Raw genomic sequence first — 16,316 nt, 5'->3', positions numbered from 1 at the left:
CAGTAGACACCATGTTTATATTGGTGAAGGTGACGCATTGTAGTTGATTATAATGTGAAATGGAAGTTGTTTTCTTTTGTTGGTGAGCATTCTCTTAAGGTGTTCAACTTTGCTTTTTCCATTTGTTTTATGCAACAGAATAGAGGGTTCTTAGAATTATTGTGTCTGTGTTCTACTGAGGATGGGCCTCTGGGAGATGCCACTGACAGGAGATTTACAATGTCTTTTGGGTGATCTAACCTAAAGAGACCGCATTCCAGAGTATGAATTAATGTTTCTGTTCTATATGGTACCAGGGAGAGATGACCCCAGGGACAGATCCTGGTCTCTACACAAAGTACTGTTTTTACAGCAGAGGGCTCTCAACGAGTAGTCTGGGGGTGATTTGTTGACCAGCCATCATTATCGTAGAGCACTCAATTGATTCACTTTATATGTGTATGTTGTATTGACCTGCTCCCTTATTAAGTGAATAAAGATTTAGTTTAAGATTAACTCTGACTTGTGTGATAAGTTTGTTTCCTCATTTGATATGAAAGAAATTAACCACATTTGGTGATGTTAATCTTCACTTGGTGACCTCTCCTGACGACCTGGATAAATGGTACACCAGGGATCCCTCGAACTTGGGATCTCAGGGAGACCACACTTTGGGAAGGAGCAGATGGACCCACCTTTCATCTGAGAGGCAGCGAGCCGAGTGGATACCACATCTCAAACCTAGTTTAAATAAAAAGAGGTGAGTGAAACACGCTAAGTGTAGTTTTGACCCTCAGAAGTGGTGAATTCCTATTATTTTAAATGTGCTGGCCAGCTATGCCCTGGTTTCGGTCATTTAGTGTTAAATATCTAGAATCTTTGAACTAGATGACAACTCATATCAACTCAAATTTGATAAACAGGTTTCAGTATTATTAAACAGTCTACAAAGTCTGGGCAGTTGTCTCAAACTGGTGGGAGTGTGTCCACTCTCGGGTAAGTTACCCTAATGATGAAACTATAAAACGCTTACTGGATTTTCTCCATCTGGGTACGACATTTTAAATAAAACTGCCCTTAAGGCCTGAAAATTCCACTTTTGGTTCTTCCCAGTATGAGAGAAGTTGCTATATTTATTGAATAAACCTTTTTACATCAAGTTAGAGTGAACCAAGGTGGGTGACTCGCTGTTGATGTTGAAGAAGCGTACCGTCCACAAGATTATACATCACAGTGGCAGAATCACCTGAAAGAAGTACATCGCCATCTGCTGACTGGAGTCGGTATCGCAGTTGAGAAAATACTTTCAGACAAAAAGCTAAAAAAGCGACTGCCCCTAAAAACCAACAATTCCCTTTGAAAATGAGTGATGTGGCATCAAACATTTATTATAGTGAAAAAATGTACTACAAAGTGTCGCTAAATAGAATAACTTTGGTCATACCCACTCAGCATGTGACTCGAATTATGGGCGATATCAGGTCTGTCTGTTGTGGCTGCTATTTCGCACCAAAATAGTCATCCCAAATTGGGCTGTGTAAAACTATGGAAATGTCTCTCGGACAACGTGACTTTTATCAATATACACTCTAAAAAGTAAAGGTTCCGGGAGAATCCTTTAAACCGTGGGGGAACCCCTAAAAGTTATTTGAAGAACCTCTTATCATGGTTCCTCAAAGAACCTTTTGGGGTTCATTTTTTAACTCCCTGTCCACGCTCCATTATAAAAACATATAATAATATTGACAATATTGACTTAATTGTTTATTTAGTGGCACAACAAATGTGAATTAATATTTACAAAAAATTGACCAAACAAAACAGATTACAAAATTGCAACATTTCTGCAGACATGTCAGACCATAATAAATAATACATTTACCTCATAGTGCTTTACATGATATTTAAAAAATATATACAAATAATGATGTGCAATAAAAACACATTAAAAATGAATCATAGGTAAACTAACAACATTGTAGACTTGATAATAAATGCAGATTTTTCAGCTTTAGTGTGTATATCATATTCACTTAGTTATGTTTGGAAGTTTGCCATCTTTATGACCGGCCCTGGTAACTTCACCCAACTTCTCTTATTCCCAGAACACAGTAACTTAACAACATAAGTGTTTTTCTGACATTTTTGGGAAATTTAAGGGAAAATAAAAAAATACAGCCCTAACAGAGCCCCAAGTCCCATGGGGACGTCCTCAAGGGCGTGGATGTTCTCCCCATCAAAGGCCAGCGGGATTTCACTCTCATGGTGAAATGGATTTCCGCCGATATGCAGTAAAGGAGTGAAGAGCGGTGAAATCTGTGTCAACAAAAGTAAGAAAAGATTAATACACATACAATTAACAAAGACCATAACAAATGTTCAGCTGTAGTTTATACAAGCATGCACACCTATGTTTATGAAGAAACAGATGAATGGTGCATAAGCATACCATGTCACGGACATAAAGGCCACTCGGGTCCTCATTGAAGAGGTAGGGCAAGAGCAGGATCGCTGCTGTGGTCTCCAGTCCTAGTAAAGCATTGATCTTACTACACTTGCTAATTTTATTACAAAATATATTAGAGAAAGGGAAGGAATAAGAGCAAATCCCTCTACTGTATTGTCCTTCGGGGATGATGTCCTCACCCCTGCCTCACCTCTCTACCTCTGCTAGTCCTTGAATTATCTTTTTGTCTATATCCATTCCATGCACTTGAATCATTTCTGAGAAGATCTGAAAAGATCATTTGCACACATTTGTATGCTAATAGATTTCAGTTTGTATTAACTGCTTTGTAGGTTTAATGGCCACTTCAAATGCAGCTGTCCTACAACATATCTGTAACTTCTTCTTGATCCCAATTGCAATGTGTCCATGTTCTGTCCTATAAGAATTTCAAAGAAGAGAAAATGTGTCAAAGAATAGTCTTACAAGCATAAAAAATATATACAGTGGGGAGAACAAGTATTTGATAACCTGCCGATGCGGTTTTCCTACTTACAAAGCATATAGAGGTCTGTAATTTTTAGCATAGGTTCACTTCAACTGTGAGAGACTGAATCTAAAACAAAAATCCAGAAAATCACATCTGTATGATTTTTAAGTAAGTTGCTATAGCAACTAGAAGTATTATGTTCAACAATTGACATTTTCAAATATTATTTTGACAAACACACTTTAGTGTTTACAATTCATTCCTTTTGTCCTAGATTTGGTGGGCACTGTCATCTGTGATATGACTGTCTTTAAGCAGGTACTGATGTAACTGTCACTTAATATTTTTTCTTGAAGTCTACAAACGCTCTACATTTATTCACATTGTGAAGGTTGGTTCAGAGTGAAAGAGGAGGAGGATGTTACAGTAAAAGAAGAGGAGGAAGAGAAAGAGGAGGATGCGGTTTTTGGAGTGAAAGAGGAGGAGGAGGTGACTGTCACATCCAAAAAGGAGGAGGAAGAAACGAGGAAACTGGATATCTGGGCCCGGTTTCCCAAACGCATTTTCAGGCGTCCAATGGTTCTAACAATGTACTTAGCCTTAAGATGGTTTTGAGAAACCGGGCCCTGATTAACACTAGTAAGTACGGTCTTAAAAACAGAGGCACAAACTCTGCAGTTGTTGGACTTATGTTTGGTGTTAAAGGGGAAATTTGCAATGCTACATCCATTGTTTTACTTTTAAATTATTTATTTATAGTCATTGATTCTTGAAGAATATAACACATGCCTCATGAGCTTAGTTCAACTGTTGTACCCCATCAGAACCCCAAATAATACACAGACTGTTCATCCATGAGGTCATGAGCTATATAGTATATACTAGAGTTTATCCATGATGTCATAATGATAGTTTAACCAGGTTTCTAGGCTATATAGTATATTCTAGAATTTATCCATGATGTCATAATGATAGTTTAACCAGGTTTCTAGGCTATATAGTATATTCTAGAATTTATCCATGATGTCATAATGATAGTTTAACCAGGTTTCTACGCTCTATAGTATATTCTAGAATTGCCAGTGTAGATTTCCTGTGAGGGTCAAATTGTTATAGCTGTTGACAAGTCATTGTATAATATTAAGACGAAACATACCTAGATTCAATTACATTCCTGAATCGGTTTGAAACATTTGTTTTAAAACCTTCTCAAAGTTGGTGCCTTGACAGATTCATAGAAAATGTTTTGTCATAAAATTTCAAACAAGCCTCACAATTCTAATCCAAAGTAGTGTGAAATGCCCTCATAAGCAACCTGGAAATGGAGGTAACTTCCCTGAGTTTTCCCCCATTCACATTCAGAATACATTGTGAAAAACTAAAATCTTTGCTCACCATTTTTGCTCCAGAGAGAAATACTACATCCATAACAATCGGTTTCCTCATTAGCAGGGAGGAGATTCTACAACCAAATTGCGTGTGCATTGACCTCATGCCACAATTTTAGCACAGAATGGGCCCTGTATTGGAGACCAACAGTCACCTGGCACACTGCATAGGATTTCAACAACTTGAATAACTCATTTCTAGCCTACAATCATCAGTTACTACTAATGTGAAAACAACACAAAATATGACTATTCTTGCTCATTTTGTGGGCCTTTAACCATCTGCCTGACATTGTTGTTCATGCAGGAGAGAGAAGTGACTATCTTGGATCCTCTGGGGAGCCTCAACAACCTCATGATGCTGATGAGGCAGAGAAGAGTCTCTCCAGATCAAAACACCCCAAGAAACACCAGCAGAGACCCACAGGGAAGAGAACTCACTGCTGCTCTGACTGTGGGAAGAGTTTTGTTTCTTCAGGACATTTAAAAGCACACCAGAGAATACACACGGGAGAGAAACCTTATAGCTGTGCTCAATGTGGGAAGAGTTTTACGATGTCTAGCAAGCTGACACGACACTATAGAACACACACAGGAGAGAAACCATATAGCTGTGATGAATGTGGAAAGAGTTTTGTCACATCTAGCAGTCTGATTATACACCGGAGAGCACACACAGGAGAGAAACCTTTTATCTGTACTCAATGTGGGAAGAGTTTTACTCAGTCAACCAGCCTGATATCACATCAGAGAACACACACAGGAGAGAAATCTTATAGATGGATATGGAGCGTCTATGGCCTCAGTTACACCTGGCACCTAAATGTGACTTCTGTCATCTGATCACTCCTAACTGCATTAGGTTCAGATCTACCAGGATGGGACTTTGACAGTCTGGATGCAGTCAGGCCACTGAATATAAATAAGCAACGTAAAGAAATGGGGTGAATGAGTGGGGAAAAGTACATTCTACACAAATGACCATAATAGCAAAGAACAAATGTGTGTGTCTGAGGGGAAATTAACTTTCATACAGCCAAAAGGGGTGAGAAATTACACCAATATCAGTGGTCAATTTGCACTAATGTAAATAAACATGGATGATGGAACATATTACCTTTTGCTGATGTGATGAACCACTAAGGGGACATAAATATTTACCATCTAAACCATATGGGACCTCTCACCTCTCTGGCTGTAGAAGTGTTCTTCCTAACCAGTCCCTCAACAGCTCTCTGACTGAGCTCCACCCTCACTAAGTCTTCAGAGGGGAGGAAGGCTGAGGAGGGTTGGAAGGATGAATGGATCAGTCACTCAATAGTGTAGAGCTGCTGTCTGACAAAAGCACAATTTTAGTAGTTCGTTAAAATAAGGCTTTATGACTGCTGAATACCAACTATCAATCACTTAGATTGTGTAATTTCAGGTAGCGATACATCCTTGGGACGTCCCTAGCCCATTGTAGTTTACATTTAAAATGGTTCAGTTAGGGTTTAGGGTAGGGATGTCCCAAGAATCCCAGATAGCATTGACCATTGTGCATTTGTAACCGATGTGAAATGGCTAGCAAGTTAGCGGGGTGTGCGCTAATAGCGATGGTAACGATGTTTCGTGGGAAGCAGTTGTTTATGTGTTCAGAGTCCATGGTTCGAGCCCAGGTAGGGGCGAGGAGAGGGACGGAAGCTATACTGTTACACATTCTTCAGTCTCTTTTACGTAGCAGGTGTAAAAGAAACACAGACAAGACAAGGAGGCGCTCATGTCATTATGGTCATTGTAGTTTAAAAAAAAATAGCATCTAATTATGTGTAACTGTATGTGGGGTTGTTCGAGAAGAATGTGATTGTCAGCCCTAACAATCCATTCTAGCATCTCATCAGGCTCTGAAAAAGTCTTCATTGATGACGTGTTCTTTCTATTCCAGTGGACAGCAGAGGAACTTCATCGATTCCACTCCTTCATCAATACAAGCAGTGAACATCTGAAATTCACCCTCACCTTTGATGTGCATGAAACAAGTTACCCGATGGTTGGACGATACGTTTCTCATCAATCATCTTAAATACCATACTTAAAAACTGGAAATCAACCAATCCTTACCTATGATGTTAACTACAACAGAAATAACTTAAAATGTATAACTTTAAATTAAACCAATCGTTTGCACTCATGACTTGAGTGATTAAAGTAAACCAACGTTTTGGAAATACATTATGCCATCTAACCAATCAAAAAATGTTAGCTATATGCAGTTATCTTAGCCAGCCAGCTGACGTTAGCTATTTAGCCATCTAGCTATTAGCCGAAACAGCATAACCAACCAGCACTGTTATGGTCAGCAGAGACCGCCGACTGGAGACCAATTAGAACCCAACAAACAGTAAGCCAAGGTGGAAAAAGTTACAAAACTCCCGAAGTCTAATTCACAGAAAACATGCTGAAAAGTAGTGATGGGGAAACAACGCTTCCTGAAGCATTGGCTCTTTCCAGATAATTGTTTAAAAAAATAGGTTCATTACTCAAAGCTTTGAGCGACACAGAATTTAGAACAGCCACATTTTTACAGATGAAGTCCACTGTCATCTGGCCGTGTTCGAGATCATCAAATCCATGCAGCGTTGTGGGTAAACGGTGACTGGCTGACTGATTTATAAATAACAATGAGTAGTTATTTATGATGCAAAGTGATTTGTAAATTAGTCAATCAGCAGCCACCTGCACTGTCGGCTGCAATGTCGAACGAACCCAATACCAAACCAATCAGGTGTTCGACGAAATGATTCTTCAGACGTCATTGATCACGTGCTGCTGATAAAGGGACACTGCTTTGAATTATACGGCTTTGCGACTTCAGTACATGCCTCATAGCTCCAGTCTCAAACTTAACCCCGTTCCTGCTGAAGAAGAGGAGGTCTGCTGGATGGAGAAAGAAGCTCTCGTGGAAGAGGAGGCTGTTACAATACAAAAACAAGTAGAGGTTGAGGCTGTTACCGTGAATGAAGAAGAAAAAGACATCTCGGTTAAAGAAGAGGAAGACCCGTTCAGAGTGAAAGAGGAGGACGACGACGTTTCAGTGAAAGAAGAAGAGGAGGGGGAGGTGACTGTCTCATCGAACAATGAAGAAGAGGAGGAAACTGGAATTCTGGGCCCGGTTTCCCAAACGCATCTTAAGGCGTCCGATGGTTCTAACGATGAACCGGCCCTGATTAACACTAGTAAGTACTGTCTTAACAGAAGCACAAACTCTGCGCTTGTTGAACTGATGTGTGGTGTTAAAGGGGAAATTTGCAGTTGCTACATCCATATTGACTTTTAAATGTATTTATAGGCATTGATTCTTGGAGAATATAACGCATGCCTTATGAGCTTAATTCAACTGTTTACCCCATCAGATCACCAAATAAGCTTTTTTTTTTTACTCCAATGTTTAGAAACAATGTAAACGAACACTGTATAGCCTCAACATGGTTAAAACTATAATGTTGATATCATGGATGGTCAGTCCTTGCATCCATAGGCCTGTCTATGAATTTGAGATTAGTTACATTTCTCCAGCCCCATCCATCATCTTATTACCAAAATAGTGGTGTAATTACAGCTTTGTTATTGGTTGAACTGCAGATTGGTTGATTGTTGTGTGGCTTTTTTAAAGGGGCAACCTAGTTTAAAAAAAATGGCTGCCCAGAGACCTGAGCTGTGTTAGAATACTCAAACTAACTGCACTATTTGTGATGTTAATTGAGTATATAGTTTGCTTATTAAAGTATGATGTAGTTAGTATGCCAAAAGTTCCCGGATGTCGTACTAAATTTGCCAAAATATGACATACACGCAGGACTCTAGGGCCCATAATGCAACTCTTCATGAAATGGGCGTGACTTCACATCGATTTCAGATTTGAAGAAAATGGAGGGAAATATTCAGCCGAAGTACAATGAGAGCAGATACAAATGAACTGCTTTAAATAATTATGACAAATGTTGAGCAATGTAATAAAGTAATGACTTTTCAAATAAGTTACGTTAGACGTTATGTTAGCTACACTATCCTTACAAAACGCATAGCATATCTTTACAGCAGTATGTATCGGGATGTTAACTAGCTACCTAACGTTAGTTGGCTACTTATACACTGAACTTGCCAGTTTAGTAACTATATTCTAACTATCTAATGTTTATTAAATTGATCAGAGAGCAGAATAACTGATGAATTTAATAACGCTCAACACCCATTGAATATGGCCGGTGTCAGTAAACTGCAAAAAAGCTCAAATTAATTTGTTGCCAGCAGCAGTTAGTCACCAATGCTCTGGATAACATGAAAACAGCCTATTCAGCTCTGCTAGGACAAGTAAAATGGTTAGAGTGAGGTTTTCTCTGATTTGTGTCTAGCAAGCTATCCAACGTTAGCCAGTTAGCTTGGGTGCTTTACTGTCATTGTGAGGTCAGAACGCTTGGATCGACCCTACTCCTCAGCCATATAGTATTAGTTTACAAACAGTGGCGTTATACGAGCTTATGTTTTGGTTTCTGGTGGGGTGATACGGTTGAAACATTTGAGGCATTTCTAAGTTATATTCTTCAAGAATCAGTGGAATCAATGGTTATATAATAAATGGGTCTTTCTATAACTGCCAGTGTAGATTTCCTGTTGGGGTCAAATTGTTAAGAGCTGTTGATAAATAATAAGTCATTAGCTGGGTTAGAATACTCATACTGACCATACTATTTGTGATGTTAATTGAGTACTTAGTCTGTAATATTTTGGCAATTCTTTTCATGCCATTACATTAAAGGCGAAATATTGTCTTTTCTTAGCAAGGTGTTGCTCAAATAATGTTAGCTGCTTATCGCTAGTTAGCGGGCTAGCTAGCTTGCTAAATGTATTAAGAGTCAGAGCAAACGAAGCTAGCTAATACTGCCTGGTACCAGTGCTGTTGTAGGCCTAGAAAAGCATGTTTGTGCACCGGTATCTTATCAGAGAGGAGTAAGCGAAGTATGATAATGTTGGTTAGCTAGCAGGCTACATGAAGTAAGAAAACAACATGTAATTAGGGTCAACTGGAAACAATGACCAACAATTTGGTTCCTATTTTGTCTTCTTCCCTGGGGTTTATTGTCAGACTACTCTCATCAGGTGTATTGCTGCCACTTACTGTACGAGGTTGTAAAAAATAACCAAAACGCAAAAAAATGGGATTAACAAATCATACTAATTACGTAAAATAAAAAATAAACACTTACCAAGTTCACTCCAGTACCCTGAATTTCAAACTAAAATGGTACTATTCAGATCCCTACACAGGTTCAGGAATCTGGAAGGGGGGGGGGGGGTTCTTCATTCTGTACTCCCTGTAACATTTTGTCTGCAGAAATCTATTTGCCACCTTCACCATGATGTCTAGCTTCTTAGATGCCTTATTAGTTTATTATTAATGCAATTTATCACTGCGGCAGTGAGGGCAATGCAAACGCAATTTTGGAACCTGCTTCTTTTGGACGAAGGTTACTAATAATTTATTAATGCAATTTATCACTTGCTCTATAAACACAAAGTCCACCTCTTTCACTATTTGTCTGTTGGTATCCTTCTCCTGCATGGCTACACTGCAGATTAAGGGACATGAACTACCTTCTCCTCTCTACTCTTTCGGCTATTTTCACTGCCTCCACGAAGGACACCTGCTGGATGGACCTGATCATCCAAGCTACTACGACCTCCTTCATCCGTACAGGGCACTCCGGGAACTGGGGAACGTGATTCCCATCACAATTACAACATGCTTCATCTGACTGACAATGACTTATTCATTCCTTCGACAAGCACTTGCCACATGTTCAACCTTTTTTACAATTGTAACTCTGCAGCGGCTTCTGTATATCTCACTTACCCAGGTTTTACACAAGATGGGAGAACCACTTCACCAAACCACAGTAAAACCTTCCGTCTATCATTCATTTTTAATCCACCTACCTCAAATGTTTAATCTAAACCACACATAGCTTTCTCCTTTTGCGCTGTTGACACACAAGCGGCATCATACCACTCCTGGTCACTCGAACCGATTCCATTTTACCCAATTCATCCTTCACCATCTTTGAGACCGTTAACAGGTCACCCACAAAAACATCCTTGCTGATGATTCCCACTCCGACCCTAAACTGTTGTTCATTGCTAACTTTAGCCCTTTTCACTCCACTGTTCTTCACCATCGTCCACTCAGTCTCACCAACTGTACTCACGCCAAGATAATCCCTCAATGCTTCCTCCATTGCTCCTCCAGTCATCCCCCAGACTCCCTCGCTCTGTGCTGTGAAAGATGTGAGAGTTTGTGTTCTCAAAGTAGCACCAATATTGTTTCCATTCCAGCACATTGGTTGTTTCACCAACTTGTTAACCCTTTCGTCTGCACTACTTGCTGTCATTCCTCTTCCTGATTTTCCTCTCTTGGATGTCTCCACCATGCTTCTACTCTGTCAGTAATTCCTCCCTGTTATATTAATTGGTAGTCATGTCAAACAACAATATATTAAAGGTGCTGCACATTCTATTCCAAATCTAGAATTAGAATCGTCATTATGTTTTCATGACTTCAACAGTTCACCAGTTAACTAAGCCTATAATGTGGACACAAAGGATGTGGATACCAAGGAACTTGAAGCTCTCAACCTGCTCCACTACAACCCCTTCGATGAGAATGGGGGCGTGCTCAGTGTTTCGTTCCAGGATCCTTCGCTTAGTGATGCGCTTTGAAGGACTATGCTGTTGGACGCTGAGCTGTAGTCAATGAACAGCATTCTCACATAGGTGTTCCTTTTGTCCAGGTGGGAAAGGGCAGTGTGGCGTGCAAAATGAGATTGCATCATCTGTGGATCTGTTGGGGCGGTATGCAAATTGGAGTGGGTCTAGGGTTTCTGGGATAATGGTGTTGATGTGAGCCATGACCAGCCTTTCAAAGCACTTCATGGCTACAGAGGTGTGTGCTATGAGCCGGTAGTCATTTAGGCAGGTTGCCTTAGTCCCTTTGCCCAAGAACACTGTGGTGGTCTGCTTGAAACATGTTGGTATTACAGACTCAGACAGGGGATGAAAATGTCAGTGAAGACCCTTGCCAGTTGGTCAGCGCATGCTTGGAGTACACGTCCTGGTAATCCGTCTGGCCCTGCGGCCTTGTGAATGTTAAACTGTTTAAAGGTCTTACTCACATCGGCTGCGGAGAGCGTGATACCAAAGTCGTCCGAAACAGCTGATGCTCTCATGCATGTTTCAGTGTTACTTACCTTGACGCGAGCATAGAAGTTATTTTGCTCGTCTTGTAGGCTTGTGTCACTGGGCAGCTATCGGCTGTGCTTCCCTTTGTAGTCTGTGACAAGCCTGCCACATCCGACGAGGGTTGGAGCCGATGTTACAGGGGTATAGCGATCTCCCCAGGGTAGCAGTAATACGTTGAGATTTGTCCACAAATATTTGTTACCCCTCCCATAGTTGGCTCATTATTGGGATTCATTGCTGATTCCTACCTGTAGCTCACTATGAACTATTGATACAGGTAACGGGCCCTGTTGGAGATTGGTGGTTGGTAGCTGAGTCGAGGGAACAAGCAGAGTTGGACAAGGCCATGTTATTATCCCACACAGTCTCTGTGGTCCGTATGAACCCCGTTCCTGGGAATTCTTTTTGATTAGAAATCGTCCCAGTCTGTTTCCACAGAAGGGGTCCGTTTGTCCCGTTTCCAGCAAGGTTAAGAGGCGTTAAGAGGCGCTTTGTCATTTCCAGAGTCAGTTTATTTTGGTACTGTCCATATGTAGCTTGTTTTTGGTCACAAAATGGCTGAAATGAGTGTAACATTTTTCCTGGAGCCAATGTCAAATGTCAAATGACTTTAGCTTCCCTCCAGGCCTGAGGGCACACACTCTCGAGTAGGTTTACATTAAAGATAAGGAAAATAGGAGTGGCAATATCGTCCACTATTATCCTCAGTAATTTTCCATCTAGATTGTCAGACCCCGGTGGCTTGTCATTGTTGATAGACAACAATTTTTTCACCTCTTCCACACGGAATTCTAAATTACAAGGCTTGTCTTTCATAATTTGGTCAGATATACTTGGAAGTGTTGTCAGTGTTTGTTGCTGCTCTGACATGCCTACGTTTGCTAATCTTGCCACTGAAAAAAATCATAAGTAGTGGGCTTTGATGAATGAGCCATCAGATTCAGTTAATTTTTTCCCAACATTGTATGTAAGGTTCTCAAAAGCTTTTTACTATAATTCTTTGTCATTTCTTTGTTTCATTGTCTTTCTTTTTATTCAGTTTGTCACATGATTTCTCAATTTGCAGGATGTTTGCCAATCGGTTGTACAGCCAGACTTATTTGCCATTCCTTTTGCCTCATCCTTCTCAACCACACAGTTTTTCAATTCCTAATCATTCTACTGGGATTTAACAGCTTGTACAGTCATTTTCTTAATGGGTGCATGCTTATTAGTAACTGGAATAAGCAATTTCGTTAAGTGTGTGCAGCGTCTGGTTGCTCCTCATTACACACCACAGAGCAGCAAATATTCTTTACATCGTCAACATAGGAATCACATGTTTTATTAAATAATTGAGACACACAAATGACTTGAGGGAACCAGAGATCAATATAGCCTAACCATAAGAAAAAAACTCTTCCTCATCCCGCTGCTGCTGGCCTTCGTAAATTCTGACGTTATGCTCCTGAAGTTTCCAGTAATAGGCTACAACAGCAGCCGGCAACCTTTTCCATTTGGAGTGCAAATTTATCTGACCATTTCTACTGATCTGGTGCCAGTTATGATTTTCATATTCACATTTTACTGGAACAGTTTAATTTAATTTTTAATCGTATTTCAAAATCATTGTCTGTGATTAATCTATATTCTATATAAATAGAAATGAAAATTATATAAATCTAAACAATGTTTACTGCCATTGCCAACTATGTAAAAATAGCCTACATAAAGCCAACAAACAAAAACATCTAGAAAATATCCAGATAAAAATAAATCACATTGGCTGCGCATGGGCTGTCTACATAGTTGATACACTGTTTAAAGTTCTGTCACCTCGGTCTGTCTGAAATGTGATAGCAACATTGTATGAAATAGTTTGGGACAGACACAGCTTTAAGCTATTTGTGAAAGGGATAAGAAGTAATCAGGTATTGTATGATATTTTCACTGGATCAGAGCAGAGCATTACATTTTCCCTTTCCTGTCGAGTGGTTATCAAGAGTGAGAGCTGGAAATATTTTACTCTAATCAATAGTTCCTCAAAGCATTTGTAAGACTTTGTTTACTTGCTGTTTGAGGTGAAAACATTACTTCGAATAGCTCCACAAATCATTAGTGGTGGTGCGTAAATACTATCAGACATCCCCAAATAGGTGCATCGCTCTCTGCCCTCTGTTCGATAAAATGCAATTTGGTTGCAGAAACTCCTCCATGCTAATGCGGAAACCGCTAGTTATACCATAGACCTACTGAAGGACCCATAACTTCACCTAACATAGACCTCCAGAAAGGTGCCTATATTGGAGACCAAAAGTTGTCTGGCACACTGCTTCGGATTTCAACAATTTTAAAATCTTATTTCTTGCATAAAATCGTCGATGTTACTACTAATGGGAAAACCAGACAAAATATGACTATTGTTGTTCACTTGACTGTCTTAAGACAAATGTCAAATAATTAACATTCATTACAGACATCATTGTTTGTACAACATAATGGCTACGCTGTTGGCATCACCTTTTTACAGTGTATTTTTGCTGTTGTGGGCCTTAAACCACCTGTCCTACTTTTTGTTGACACAGGAGAGAGACGTGACAATCCTGGATCCTCTGGGGGGCCTCAACAACCTCATGATGCTGACAGGGCAGAGAAGAGTCTCTCCACATCAAAACACCTCAAGAAACACCAGCAGAGACCCACAGGGAATAAATCTCATTGCTGCTCTGACTGTGGGAAAGGTTGCAAATCTTCATCAGAACTTAAAATACACCAGAGAACACACACAGGAGAGAAACCTTATAGCTGTGATCAATGTGGGAGGAGTTTTAGCACATCTAGCGGTCTGACATTACACCAGAGAACACACACAGGAGAGAAACCTTATATCTGTTGTCAATGTGGGAGGACTTTTACTTCATCTAGCGGTCTGACATTACACCAGAGAACACACACAGGAGAGAAACCTTATAGCTGTGATCAATGTGGGAGGAGTTTTGTTCAATCTAGCCATCTGACAGTACACCAGAGAACACACAAAGGAGAGAAACCTTATATCTGTGATCAATGTGGGAGGAGTTTTGGTCAATCTAGCCATCTGACAGTACACCAGAGAACACACACAGGAGAGAAATCTTATAGCTGTGATCAATGTGGGAGGAGTTTTGTTCAATCTAGCCATCTGACAGTACACCAGAGAACACACACAGGAGAGAAACCTTATAGCTGTGATCAATGTGGGAGGAGTTTTGTTCAATCTAGCCAGCTGACTTCACACCACAGAACACACACAGGAGAGAAACCTTATAGCTGTGATCAATGTGGGAGGACTTTTACTACATCTAGCGGTCTGACATTACACCAGAGAACACACACAGGAGAGAAACCTTATAGCTGTGATCAATGTGGGAGGAGTTTTGTTAAATCTAGCCAACTGACTTCACACCACAGAACACACACAGGAGAGAAGCCTTATAGCTGTGATCAATGTGGGAAGAGATACTCTGATAAAAGATCTCTGATCAAACATCAGAAAATACATACATGAAGAAGTTGTTTCAAGATATCAATGAAATAATGTCAGAATGTAGAACTTTTAAAAAAACATTGTAGTAGGAGTATTTTAATGATGTCACAATGTAGAATGTTTTAACATTGTAGTAGGAGTATTTTAATGATGTCACAATGTAGAATGTTTTAACATTGTAGTAGGAGTATTTTAATGATGACCTTATCGTTTGCCCTGTTCAATTGATTGCAGCATGATATGGATATTAGCCTCAGGGGAAAATCCAGGCTCTGAATTGAAATATTATTTAACAAAAAGTGAGTAACAAAAAGAGAGCTGTGTTACACTTACTGAGTTGGTGACCCACAAATCGAAATGCAGCACTTCAAAATGTAGCTAGCTGTTTTCTACTAATTGGAAAAAGCTGCTTGTTTAAAAAAATACATGGAATATAATAATTGTTGCAGATGTTTGTATTTTCACACATGAAAGCAGTATAATAAATTGGTCTATAATCAATTTTATTAACAATCTGACATCACTCCAGTATTTCTTGACAACATTCAAATGCTAATTGTCTTTGTTCCACTACTGAAGGCGCATGACTCAAATCACCTACTCATATTTCAAACATTCAGCCTGACAAAATATGTTTTATTATTCCATGCCTCACCAGTAAGTGCTTTTAGAATTTCAGGATTCATTCTCAGATGTGCTAACCCAAATGCATGACATTGGGGACTGGGCCCGATCCAACAACATGCCCATCGAGTGAACCCTAAAAAGAGAGCGAGAAGTAAGGTGGAAAGTTACTACGGATATTGCAGGAGTTGGTTGCTGATTGTCTCAAGGGTGGGCAGTCAACCAGTTTTGCATTTAGCCAGTGCGTTGCCATGGATCACAATTTGTTTTGACTGCATGTTTTTCCGTATTGGAGATTAGTTTTGTTTGGGCTCGTTCCAAGGGGACGAGAGTTCTAGAAGCAAGTGGGTTTTAGGATTCTATTGAAAGAAATTATTTAAAAAAATAATACTATTGTATATTATTTAGAAATGTGTTTTTGTCTTGTTTTTAATTGTTGACAGCCATACACCATGTTTATTTGGTAGAAGCATTGTTGTTGATTATGTGAAATGGAAGTTTTCTGTTGGGGGTGAGAACATGTCCAACAGAAATATAGGATATATTTGTTGTCTACAGGGGGAAGGTGTTACAGGCTTTGGTCTTTCCATTTATGTTTTGAGGTTGTACTTT

At 39.7% G+C, this 16,316-nt stretch overlaps 1 protein-coding gene across 1 annotated transcript; it reads left to right on the top strand.

Moving 5' to 3' along the window:
• Positions 1-7,160: 7,160 nt before the first annotated feature.
• LOC135530974 (zinc finger protein 664-like) lies at positions 7,161-15,101 on the top strand. The gene is made up of 2 exons (XM_064959143.1): positions 7,161-7,518; positions 14,140-15,101. The coding sequence occupies exons 1-2, from the start codon at positions 7,161-7,163 to the stop codon at positions 15,099-15,101; spliced, it is 1,320 nt and encodes a 439-aa protein (XP_064815215.1).
• Positions 15,102-16,316: the final 1,215 nt, after the last annotated feature.

The sequence above is a fragment of the Oncorhynchus masou genome, unplaced genomic scaffold, assembly GCF_036934945.1.
Source record: "Oncorhynchus masou masou isolate Uvic2021 unplaced genomic scaffold, UVic_Omas_1.1 unplaced_scaffold_1473, whole genome shotgun sequence".
Lineage (NCBI taxonomy): Eukaryota > Metazoa > Chordata > Actinopteri > Salmoniformes > Salmonidae > Oncorhynchus > Oncorhynchus masou.
Note: the sequence above shows the minus strand (reverse complement) of the source record. Positions and strands in the feature narration are given on the sequence as shown.

Coding starts and splice junctions, on each gene's coding strand:
- LOC135530974 (XM_064959143.1), top strand. CDS start 7,161: ATGCCTCATAGCTCCAGTCTCAAACTTAACCCCGTTCCTGCTGAAGAA. Junction 7,519..14,139: donor ACCGGCCCTGATTAACACTA/GTAAGTACTGTC, acceptor TTGTTGACACAG/GAGAGAGACGTGACAATCCT.